Source organism: Anolis sagrei, chromosome 11, assembly GCF_037176765.1.
Source record: "Anolis sagrei isolate rAnoSag1 chromosome 11, rAnoSag1.mat, whole genome shotgun sequence".
NCBI classification, from domain to species: Eukaryota; Metazoa; Chordata; class Lepidosauria; order Squamata; family Dactyloidae; genus Anolis; species Anolis sagrei.
The window spans coordinates 15,374,425-15,387,630 of NC_090031.1; the positions used below are offsets into that span (position 1 = coordinate 15,374,425).

General features: G+C 43.0%; 1 protein-coding gene across 3 annotated transcripts in view; it reads right to left on the reverse strand.

The window, feature by feature from the left end:
* Window positions 1-13,206, reverse strand: part of EXD3 (exonuclease 3'-5' domain containing 3) — an 86,952-nt gene that overhangs the window by 68,622 nt on the left and 5,124 nt on the right. For all 3 annotated transcript variants that reach the window (XM_067471911.1, XM_067471909.1, XM_067471910.1), the window contains exon 2: window positions 4,164-4,231. In XM_067471911.1, the coding sequence (XP_067328012.1) occupies window positions 4,164-4,194 (31 nt within the window). In that variant the 5' untranslated portion in view covers window positions 4,195-4,231. The remainder of the gene's footprint in view (window positions 1-4,163; window positions 4,232-13,206) is intronic.

Genomic DNA, 13,206 nt, shown 5'->3' on the forward strand with positions numbered 1-13,206 from the left:
GCCCACTAACTCTTAACAGGTTTCAGATAACTAACTCTTTCAGTGCTTGACTCACATCTTTGTAATTAAAAACACCTAATTAATTTTCAATATTTCTGACACTTTCTGTATGACTTAGCTCTTACCAGACTCCTTATCTAATGTTGCAGTTTCTGGCTCCTCTGACTGACCTTGAAACCCTGCTCTTTCAGAGTCAGATTTCTCACAAAGAGAAGCATCATTCCCCTGACTTGAAATCTTTATTACTTCATGACCCAGGAAATCCCACAGGCAATCCCAAAATCCTTACTAAATCATCAGTAAACCCATCAGCCTCAGGCTGATCTACAACACAGCCATAGATATGGCAGTGGGAGAGATGACAGACAGATAGATATGGTGGAGAGAGAGAGAAAGATACGATAAATATACCATAGTATCCTAGAGTTGGGACCCACAAGGGCCATCCCGCCCAATCCCCTTCTTCCAAGAAGGACACCATTCAATCCCTCCCAACAGATGACTCTCCGGCCTCCAGCGTCCACCAGACTCCAAGGCAGTGAGTTCCACTGCTGAACAGCTCTTCTTATGGTTAGGAAGTTCTTATAGTTATCTGTCTTCCTCTTTCCCAGTGTTATTATGAACATAACACTCTTTCCCAGTGTTATTATGAACATAACAAAAACAGATTCCCCCCTTCTTTCCTTCCTCCTCCATTTGAACTCAGGGCTTCATTGCTCTCAAGGGGTCTTGGCAGCAAAAGGAGGGAAGCAGGGCCTGAGTCATTGTCTTTGCGCTTCGGAAGGAGGAAGAAGGGAGACGTCAGTTCCTCAGGCAGGCAGAAAGCAACCTTGTTTGTCTTGGAAAGGAGGCCCCGGTTCCGATTGACGGACAAATGGACGGAGCAAAAGGCCTGGGAAACAGAGAGGGGAATCTGCACCCGGCTCGTGTTTGCCTTTTTGGGGTCTTCTTTGGCTAAGAAATCTATACGGTCAACTAACTGCTCTCCAAACTGATTTATATTTGTATTTTGTGAATTTTGATATATGTATTTCATAGAAATACAGTGGTCCTTCACTACTTCGCAGTTCGCTTTTTGCGGATTTACTGTTTTTCAATATGGACTTAAGTTTATCTGTATGGAGAGGCTGCCTCTGCGGATAATGCCGGAGCAGAGGATTACGTGAACAACACATTTAAGGCTCTTCGATCATCCGGAGAGGCCCTGCTCTCGATCCCACCTGCATCGCAGATACGATTGGTGGGGACGAGAGAGAGGGCCTTTTCGGTGGTGGCCCCTCAACTCTGGAACTCACTCCCTAAGGACATCAGGCAGGCCCCAACTCTGGCAGTCTTTAGGAGGAGTTTGAAAACATGTCTAGATCTAGTGTCTAGATCTAAGGAAGTAATGCTACCCCTCTATTCTGCTTTGGTTAGACCACATCTGGAATATTGTGTCCAATTCTGGGCACCACAATTCAAGAGAGATATTGACAAGCTGGAATGTGTCCAGAGGAGGGCGACTAAAATGATCAAGGGTCTGGAGAACAAGCCCTATGAGGAGCGGCTTAGGGAACTGGGCATGTTTAGCCTGAAGAAGAGAAGGCTGAGAGGAGATATGATAGCCATGTATAAGTATGTGAGAGGAAGCCACAGGGAGGAGGGAGCAAGCTTGTTTTCTGCTTCCTTGGAGACTAGGACGCGGAACAATGGCTTCAAACTACAAGAGAGGAGATTCCATCTGAACATTAGGAAGAACTTCCTGACTGTGAGAGCCGTTCAGCAGTGGAACTCTCTGCCCCGGAGTGTGGTGGAGGCTCCTTCTTTGGAAGCTTTTAAGCAGAGGCTGGATGGCCATTTGTCAGGGGTGATTTGAATGCAATATTCCTGCTTCTTGGCAGGGGGTTGGACTGGATGGCCCTTGAGGTCTCTTCCAACTCTTTGATTCTATGATTTGATTCTATGATTCTATGGTTGTTCCAGTGTGCCTTCCCAGAATAATGTTCCCACAGCACTTTGTCCTCCAAAGCACTTTACATTTAGGTCTGCTTGTATGTTTTCCACAAAAGCCACTTTCACCTTTTCGCCCATGCCCCGGCATTACTTCCAATTTTAATTTTACATTTGGCCTACCCAGAGTTTTAATTGTGTGGTGTCTTATTGTTAATTGTTACATTTCTTATTGTTTGATGTTTTTATTTTAATTGCTTGTATTGTTGTTATTATTGCTTGTATTGTTGTATTTGGGCTTGGCCTCATGTAAGCCGCACCGAGTCCCTTGGGGAGATGGTAGCGGGGTACAAATAAAGTGTTGTTGTTGTTATTATTATTATTATTATTATTATTATTATTATTATTAAGGCGGGTTATGTAGTGTATAAGTGTGTGGGAGTTAAAGACTGAAAATAGTGTATAACTACTCAAATAATGTTTGTTGTTCATTTGTTCATTCGTTTCCGACTCTTCATGACTTCATGGACCAGTCCATGCCAGAGCTCCCTGTCGGTCGTCACCACCCCCAGCTCCTTCAAGGTCAATCTAGTCACTTCAAGGATACCATCCATCCATCTTGCCCTTGGTCGCCCCCTCTTCCTTTTTCCTTCCATTCCTTCCATAAAATAATGTATAAATATTAAAATAAATATAACGCCCCTACTTCACAGATTTTCACTTTTTGCGGATGGTCCAGGAACGTAACACCCGCGCTAAGTGAGGGAACACTGTACGTTTTAATATGTGTATGACGTGGTTTTAGTTATGTTATTCCCCACCTTGAGCTATGAGGAGAGATGGGCAAGAAATAAAACTATTATTATTATTGTTATTATTAGATACACAACAAAATTACTACACAGCAAACAAGACCACTATGCTGGCTGTTGTATTGGATCACACTTTGGACACTTCCCAAATGTCTAGGACTATATGATGTATCATTGAATAATGTGTGGAGATCTGAGTAGGGTGGCCTTTTGCAGTTGACAGGTGGTGATTTTGTCAGAGCCAATTGTTTTCAAGTGCAGGCCAAGTTCTTTAGGCACTGCACCCAGTGTGCTGATCACCACTGGGACCCCCCCCCCCAGTTCGATCTTTAAATCCTCATATTGTGTCAGCTTTTCCAGTTGTTTCTCATCAATTCCGCTGTCACCTTGGCTAATACTCATATTATTATTACTATTTCCTCCCAGTGTTGGGACTTATCCAGATCCCAAATACAAAATCCAGTGAGTCTTTGCAGACTATGCCTATCGCTAGTAGTTTACAATGTGCCACAAACATGAGGCTGAGACCTCACTTCACAAAATTTGTTTTTTTGATTGTTAATATTCATCACATTTTTAAAAACTGCTTTGTGTGTGTGTGCCTTGTCTTTCAATACTATTATATTGTGTCATGTCACTGAGTCCCTATGGGGAGGAGGTGGGATAAAAATAAAATAATAATATTAACAACAACAACTACAATAGAAGTATCCCACAAGAGAGGAAAGGATGGAGTGAGTTCCCTTGGGAAGAGAAGCACTCTCCACATGCTCCAAGGAGAGCTGGATAAAATAATAATGATAATAATAATAATTATTAATACTATTATTATTATTATTATTATTATTATTATATTATTCTGATTTCTTTCAGGGCTAAATTCTCAGGTGTTCGCTGACTGGAGTCTTGGCCCAAAAACAGTCAGGAAGAAAGGAGAAGGGATTTTTTTACCGCATTGAGTCACCTATTATAGGTTGAGAAACGCGGTATAGAAATAAAGCAAATAAATAAATAAATAAATTTTCTTTGTTAGTAAATAAAGACAGTAAGCCCCCGGTGGTGCAGCAGGTTAAACTGCTGAGCTGCTGAACTTGCTGACCAAAAGATTGGCAGTTTGAATCCGGGGAGCAAGGGTGAGCTCCCACTGTTAGGCTCAGCTTCTGCCAACCTAGCAGTTTGAAAACATGTAAATGTGAGTAGATCAATAGGTACTGCTCTGGCGGGAAGGTAACAGAGCTCCATGCAGTCATGCCGCCACATTACCTTGGAGCCATCTATGGACAACGCCAGCTCTTTGGCTTAGAAATGGAGATGAGCACCACCTGCTAGAGTTGGACTGGACTAGACTTAATGTCTAAATGAAACCTTTACCTTTAAATACAGTAAATGAAAAATAATACAAATAAGTATAAGCAAACTCACCCCTGTCTTGGGAGCCACCGGCCTCCAGCATCGTTCCTCAGTTATTAGTGGCCAAAAAGACTTCGATTCTGGGAAAAGAGAGGGAAAGAGGTTGCCAGGATCATTAGGGATGAAGAAAAAGCAGCAGAAAGGGCCTCTCTTGTGGCTTTCCTGGATCTCAAGCCATTAGGAGGTGGAAAAAGAGAAAAAGAAGAAGGCAAAACCGCTTTGGAATAACAGCAAAACAAAACATCTTACAGAAATGTGTTTTAATATATGAATTTTATGATGGTGTGTTTCAACTGTGCAAGGAGAGGCAGGTACTTATTATTATTATTATTAGAAACACAACAAGATGAGTCCACAGCAGACAAGATCACTGTTCTGGCTGTTGTATTGGATCACACGTTGGACACTTTCCAAGTGTGATGTATCGGCGAATAATGCATGCAGATCCCAGTAGGGTGGACTTTTGCAGCTGGAAATTTTGTGAGTGCCAATTGTGTTTAAGTACAGGCCAAGGTCTTTAGGCACTGCACCCAGTGTGCCGATCACCACTGGGACCACCTTGACTGGCTTGTGCCAGAGTCTTTGCAGTTCGATCTTTAAATCCTCATAATGTGTCAGCTATTATTATTATTATTATTATTATTATTATTGGATGGATGGTTGGGTCAAGCAAGAAGGAAGGAGGAAAGGAACTAACTATCCCTTTGGTTTGGCAATGGATGGAAGCATCCCTCTCTTTCCCTTTCTCTCTCTCCGAAATCTGGCCCGCTCTCAGTATTTTGCTTCAAAGAGAGGAGGGGGAAAGGCCCACAGACCCTGTCTGAGATGTTTTGCATTTTTAAAGCCTGCCCTAATAAAGATTCCCAGCCAGTCTCCCCAGAGGGGCCAAGAGGAGGAGAAGGCTGTGTTATTCCCATTCGGAGCCTTTGCAGAAGCCACCCAAAGGCTTCCCCCTTCCATCCCCCCCCCCCCCAAATCTGCATTGTTCCAGGCTTGGCTTTTCACAATGGAGGGGGAAGAAGAGGGAGGGGAAAGTGGGAAAGGGAGAAGGAGGAAGCAATAAAAACAGCTTGCGGTCAGGTTCCCAATTGCTTCCCCCCCTCAAAAAGCAACACAAAACACAGACACATGTGATGCATCATCCAGAAGCAGATGCTGTTGCCAATAAAGACATAAAGACCCAACCCAAGCACTTCAGACTCAAAACAAAGCCGCAACACCCCAAAACTAAATCCTTCGGGCACAAAACTAACCATCCCCAAAACAAGCCGCAAACACCGCAAAACTAACCTTTCGGGCACAAAACTTGCCCTAAATATCCCCAAAACAAGCCAGAAACACCCCAGAACTAACCCTGCAGGCACAAAACTAGCTCTAAACATAACCAAAATGAGCACCTTAAAACTAAACCCTTTGGGCACAAAACTAAACATCCCCCAAATGAGCCTGAAACACCCCAAAACCAACCATTCAGACACAAAACTAGCCCTAAACACCCCCAAAACAAACCTGAAACATCCCAAAACTTAACCCTTCGGGCACAAAACTAAGCACCCCCAAAAGAAGCCCAAAACACCCCAAAACTAACCCTTCAGGCACAAAACTAGCCCTAAACATCCCCAAAACAAACCTGAAATACCCCAAAACTAACCCTTCAGGCACAAACTAGCCCTAAACATCCCCAAAACAAGCCTGAAATATCCCAAAAATAACCCTTCCAGCACAAAACTACACATCCCCAAAACAAGCCTGAAACACCCCAAAACTAACCATTCAGGCACAAAACTAGCCCTAAACACCCCCAAAACAAACCCGAAACATCCCAAAACTTAACCCTTCGGGCACAAAACTAAGCACCCCCAAAAGAAGCCCAAAACACCCCAAAACTAACCCTTCAGGCACAAAACTAGCCCTAAACATCCCCCAAAAAAGCCTGAAATACTCCAAGTCCTTCAGAACCAAAATCTATAGTAACGACACAAAACCAGGCCTTCAGACCTAAAACTAACCCTAGACACCCCCAAATAAGCCCCAAATCCCAAAACCTAACCCTTCGGGCACAAAACTAAATATCCCCAAAACAAGCCTGAAACACCCCAAAACTAACCCTTCAGGCACAAAACTAGCCTTAAACATCCCCAAAACAAGCCTGAAACACCCCAAAACCAACCCTTCAGGCACAAACTAGCCCTAAATATCCCCAAAACAAGCCTGAAACATCCCAAAACTTAACCTAATTTTTACCAGACATTATATACTATGGAAGATATATTAATGATATCTTTACAGTAGTTAGTTCTCAATACGTAACCGACCAATTCTGCATCTGGATTAACACACTACACAAACATATGAAATTTTCTAGCCAGTGTAGTTATGTTAATATTAATTTTTTAGACATTATGGTCATCAAGAATGGACAAAAACTACTAGTGAAAAATTATAGCAAGCCGACAGATAAAAATTCAATCCTACATTTTACCAGTTTTCACCATCATTCACTGAAATCCAATTTACCATACTCTCAGTTTTTAAAATTAAAATGTAATTCTAGCACTCAAAAGGATTTTGACACTTCGGCAGATATTCTGAAAACACAACTTAGAGAAAGAGGATACCCCAATAGGATACTGAACACAGCTATCGATAAGGCTAACTCTATTAACAGGAAGGTACTACTACAAGAAAGACCTAGAAAGCATATCGCATTATCTGGCCTCTAACTTTAACACAATACTCATCTGATATAAAAAAAAGATCATCTTTAAACACTGGCATCTAATACAAGAGATCCCAGGATGCCAAAGCACACCCATAATTGCCCATAAAAGATCTAAAAATTTAAGAGACATTATGATTCATTCAGAATACCACTCTCCGAACACACTTCAAAATCAGATTATTAAGGGTCATTTTAGCTGTGCCCATTGTGACTGTTGTCCTCAGTCCTTGAAGGGCAAAACGTTCTCACATCCCACATTAAATCTTCACATCACCTTACAGCATTTTACTACATGCTCCACGGACAATATCGTTTACGTACTCCAATGTCCATGCAAATTACTATATGTTGGGATGACCACCAGACCCCTGAAAATCAGAATTATTGAACACCGCTCTTGCATAAGAAATGGGTCCACTGACTCTTCTTTATATGCACATTTTCAAGAAAAGGCACATAGTTGCTATAGCTTTAAATTTTGTGCTTTGGAGAAGGTATCACCTAAACCTAATGCTGATGTTAAAAGGTACTTGTTACAGAGAGTCATTTTGGATTTTCAAACTACAAACACTTATCCCCCAAGGGCTTAATGATAGAATAGATTACACTTGCTTCCTGTAACACTCAGCCTTACTTAAGAGTCACCCTGTTACCATTATAATTGCTGTATTGTTGAAGTCTTTCATAGCCGGAATCACTGAGTTGTTGTAGGTTTTCCGGGCTATATGGCCATGTTCTAGAGGCATTTTCTCCTGACGTTTCACCTGCAATTGCTCGTTACAGAACTCCTCTCACTACAGAGCCTAGGCTGTTCACAGAAATGTAAGTAGACTAACATGGGTTTTGACATGGGCATTTTAATATACCTTTTTTGTTTATATATTGTTCTATTTCCTATCTAGTGGATCCAAAGACTATAAATGCAGATAGGAACTTACAACAGAACCAATAGCTACTCATTAGAATGTAGTCAAGCGTGTGCATCAATAACCTTTTCAAAACTATGTCAATTTGGGGATTTTAGTATATCTATTGTCTGTATGTTGCTTTATTTCTTATTTAGTGAATTCAAGCATCATAGATAACACCTGAAGAAGATATTACGAAACACGGGTAACAACCCGGGAGACCTTGTTGTGTTACTGTTCCTGACGTCATATATTGATGAAGAACCTTCTACAATATAGAAATTGTTATTTTGGAAGCTGAAATTTCATTATATTGCATTTAACAATATTTGAGTTACTATTTCTGACGTCATGTACTTATGAAGAATCTCCTGGTATATGTTGTTGTTCATTCGTTCAGTCGTCTCCGACTCTTCGTGACCTCATGGACCAGCCCACGCCAGAGCTCCCTGTCGGCCGTCACCACCCCCAGCTCCCTCAAGGTCAGTCCAGTCACTTCAAGGATGCCATCCATCCATCTTGCCCTTGGTCGGCCCCTCTTCCTTTTGCCTTCTACTTTCCCCAGCATAATTGTCTTCTCTAGGCTTTCCTGTCTCCTCATGATGTGGCCAAAGTACTTCAACTTTGTCTCTAGTATCTTTCCCTCCAGTGAGCAGTCGGGCTTTATTTCCTGGAGGATGGACTGGTTGGATCTTCTCGCAGTCCAAGGCACTCTCAGAACTTTCCTCCAACACCACAGCTCAAAAGCATCAATCTTCCTTCGCTCAGCCTTCCCTAAGGTCCAGCTCTCACATCCGTAGGTGACTACAGGGAATACCATGGCTTTGACTAGGCGGATCTTTGTTGCCAGTCTGATGTCTCTACTCTTTACTATTTTATCGAGATTGGACATTGCTCTCCTCCCAAGAAGTAAGCGTCTTCTGATTTCCTGGCCACAGTCTGCATCTGCAGCAATCTTTGCGCCTAGAAATACAAAGTCTGTCACGGCCTCCACGGTTTCTCCCTCTATTTTCCAGTTGTCAATCATTCTTGTTGCCATAATCTTGGTTTTTTTGACGTTTAGCTGCAACCCGGCTTTTGCGCTTTCTTCTTTCACCTTGATTAGAAGGCTCCTCAGCTCCTCCTCGCTTTTGGCCATCAGAGTGGTGTCATCTGCATATCTGAGGTTGTTAATGTTTCTTCCAGCAATTTTCACCCCAGCTTTGCATTCATCCAGCCCCGCACATCGCATGATGTATTCTGCATACAAGTTAAAATGGTTGGGTGAGAGTATGCAGCCTTGCCGTACGCCTTTCCCAATCTTGAACCAGTCTGTTGTTCCGTGGTCAGTTCTTACTGTTGCTACTTGGTCCTTGTACAGATTCCTCAGGAGAGAGACAAGGTGGCTTGGGATGCCCATCCCACTAAGAACTTGCCACAATTTATTATGATCCACACAGTCAAAGGCTTTAGAATAGTCAATGAAGCAGAAGTAGATGTTTTTCTGAAACTCCCTGCCTTTCTCCATTATCCAGCGGATATTGGCAATTTGGTCTCTCGTTCCTCTACCTTTTCTAAACCCAGCTTGAACATCTGGCAGCTCTCGCTCCATGTATTGCTGGAGTCTTCCTTGCAGGATCTTGAGCATTACCTTACTGGCATGAGAAATAAGGGCCACTGTACGGAAGTTGGAGCAGTCTTTCGCATTTCCCTTTTTTGGTATGGGGATATAAGTTGATTTTTTCCAATCTGATGGCCATTCTTGTGTTTTCCATATTTGCTGGCAAATGGCATGCATCACCTTGACAGCATCATCTTTTAAGATTTTAAACAGTTCAGCTGGGATCCCGTCGTCTCCTGCTGCCTTGTTGTTAGCAATGCTTCTTAAGGCCCATTCAACCTCACTCCTCAGGATGTCTGGTTCTAATTCATTCACCACACAGTCAAAACTATCCTCAATATTATTATCCTTCCTATACAGATCCTCTGTATAGTCTCGCCACCTTCTCTTGATCTCTTCAGCTTCTGTTAGATCCCTGCCATCTTTGTTTCTTATCATACCAATTTTTGCCTGAAATTTACCTCCAATGTTTCTAATTTTCTGGAAGAGGTCTCTTGTCCTTCCTATTCTGTTGTCTTCTTCCACTTCCATGCATTGCTTATTTAAAAATAGTTCCTTATCTCTTCTGGCTAACCTCTGGAATTGCGCATTTAACTGGGCATATCTCCCCTTATCACTGTTTCCTTTTGCTTTCCTCCTTTCTTGGGCTACTTCCAGTGTCTCAGCAGACAACCATTTTGCCTTCTTGGTTTTCTTTTTCTTTGGAACGTACTTTGTTGCCGCCTCCTGAACAATGTCGCGGACTTCTGTCCATAGTTCTTCTGGGACTCTGTTTACTAAATCTAGTCCTTCAAATCTGTTCTTCACTTCCACTGTATATTCGCTAGGAATGTTAGTGAGATCATATCTAACTGGTCTGTGTATTTTCCCTGATCTCTTTAGTTTTATTCTAAATTGGGCAATAAGAAGTTCGTGATCTGAGCTACAGTCAGCCCCAGGTCTTGTTTTCACCGACTGGATGGATGTCCGCCACCTTTGGCTGCAAAGGATGTAGTCAATCTGATTTCGGTGTTGACCGTCTGGTGAGGTCCATGTATAAAGCCGTCTTTTAGGTTGTTGGAAGAGAGTATTCGTTATACACAGCGAGTTTTCCTGGCAGAATTCTATCAGCCTGCGTCCTGCTTCATTTTGTTCTCCCAGACCATGCTTGCCTGTGATCCCAGTTGTCATTTGACTTCCCACCTTGGCATTCCAGTCTCCTGTAATGAAAATAATGTCTCTTTTTGGTGTATTATCCAGTAGGTCCTGCAGATCCTCATAGAACTGATCTACTTCTGCTTCTTCAGCAGCTGTGGTTGGGGCATATATTTGGATCACTGTAATGTTGAAAGGCTTTCCTTGCACTCGAATTGAGATCATTCTGTCATTTTTTGGGTTGTATCCAAGCACCGCTTTAGCGAATTTCTTATTAATTATGAAGGCTACTCCATTTCTTCGATGTTCCTCTTGTCCGCAGTAGTAGATCTGGTGGTCATCTGATGTGAAGTGGCCCATTCCAGTCCATTTCAGTTCGCTGACCCCCAGAATGTCTATCTTTAGTCTTGACATCTCACCAATAACAACATCCAATTTGCCCTGGCTCATAGATCTTACATTCCAGGTTCCTATGGTGTGTTGATCTTTAGAGCATCGGATTAGTCGTTCGCCTCCAGTACCGTCGGCCGCTAGCCTTCCTTTCGGCTTTGAGCTAGCTGCGTCATCACATCTGGGGCTAGTTGAACTTATCCTCTGCTCCTCCCCAGTAGCATTTTGGCCATCTTCCGACCTGGGAGTCCCATCTTCCAATGGCATACCGACATATCTCTGGTTGTACTGGTCCATTTAGTTTTCTTGGCAAGGATACTGGAGTGGTTTGCCATTGCCTTCCCCAGGGATCACGCTTGGTCTGACCTCTCTGCCACGACCGTCCCGTCTTGGGTGGCCCTTCACGGTTTCGCTCATGACATCATTGAGGTGCTCAAGCTCCAGCGCCCCGACAAGGCGGTGACCCTTTGCTGGAGCTCCTGGTATATAGTAATTGTTATTTTGTTATATTGTTAACTAGCTGTCCCCTGCCACGCGTAGCTGTGGCCCAGTCTGGTGAACTGGAAAATAAAGTAATGAGTGTTGGTTTCTAAAATATGTAATTTCTTTATTCTTGTGGGCAAACAGTATTTCTTGCTGTTTTTTGTCAGTGTTGATGTGGAGATTGTCTGGTTTGTCTATTCTGGAACATACATTATCCTTCTTTAGGGGTCCCTTTCAAATCTAGGATACTATATCTGTCATATGTGTGTGTGTGAATAATATATATCTATATCTATGACTGGATGGCTCTTTGTCAGGAGGGCTGGTTCCCGTTCCTGAGAGAAGGCCTCCCCCTGCTGCTATGATCAGGTATTTCTCCCTATGAAAACGTATTATTGCATACACTTTCTCAAAGCAGTGTTTGGTTTTGGGTTGCTGTGAGTTTTCCAAGCTGTCTGGCCATGTTCCAGAAGCATTCTCTCCTGACGTTTTGCCCACATCTACGGTTTGGGGGTTTTTTGTGTTAGGAGAGAATTGAGAAACTACAGGTCACTTCTGGTCTGAGATAATTGGCTGTTTAAAAGGACGTTGCCCAGGGGATGACCAGATGTTTTACCATCCTGTAAGCTTCTCTCATGTTTCTGCTTGGGAAGCTGGAGCTGACAGACAGGAGCTCATCCCACTCCCTAGATTTGAACCCCCAATCTTTCAGTCAGAAGTCCTGCCGGCACAAAGGTTTAACCCACTGTGGCACCAGGGGTTCCACATCTATGGTAGGCATTCTCAGAGGTTGTGAGATCTGTTGGAAATTATGCAAGTGGGGTTTATATATCTGTGGAATAATGTCCAGGGTAGGAGACATAACTCTCATTGGTTGGAGACAAGTGTGAATGTTGCAATTGACCACCTTGATTAGTATTGAATGGCCTCACAGCTTCAAAGCCTGGCTGCTTCCTACTTGGGGGAATCCTTTATTGGGAGATGAAAGCTGGCCCTGATTGGGTTGTTGTAGGTTTTTTCGGGCTATATGGCCATGGGCTAGAGGCATTCTCTCCTGACGTTTCGCCTGCATCTATGGCAAGCATCCTCAGAGGTAGTGAGGTCTGTTGGAAGTAGGAAATTGGTTTATATATCTGTGGAATGACCAGGGTGGGACAAAGGACTCTTGTCTGCTGGAGCTAGGTGTGAATGTTTCAACTGACCACCTTAATTAGCATTTGATGGCTTGGAAGTGCCTGGGGGAATCTTTTGTTGAGAGGTGATTAGATGTCCTTGTTTGTTTCCTCTCTGTTGTTGTGCTGTTGTAATTTTAGAGTTTTTTTAATACTGGTAGCCAGATTTTGTTCATTTTCATGGTTTTCTCCTTTCTGTTGAAATTGTCCACATGCTTGTGGATTTCAATGGCTTCTCTGTGTAGTCTGACATGGTGGTTGTGAGAGTGGTACAGCATTTCTATGTTCTCAAATAATATGCTGGGTCCAGGTTGGTTCATCAGGTGCTCTGCTATGGCTGACTTCTCTGGCTGAAGTAGTCTGCAGTGCCTTTCGTGTTCCTTGATTCGTCTTTGGGTGCTGTGTTTGGTGATTCTTATGTAGATTTGTCCACAGCTGGATTCCCCCAGGCAGGAAGCAGGCAGGCTTTGATGCTGCAAGACTAATCAAGGTGGTCAATTGTAGCATTCACACTTTCCTCAAATATAATCACAGAATCCTAGAGTAGGAAAAGACCTGGTGGGCCATCGAGTCCAACCCCATTCTCCCAAGAAGAAAGAAAATCACATTCAAAGCAAACCCGACAGATGACCATCCAGCCTCTGCT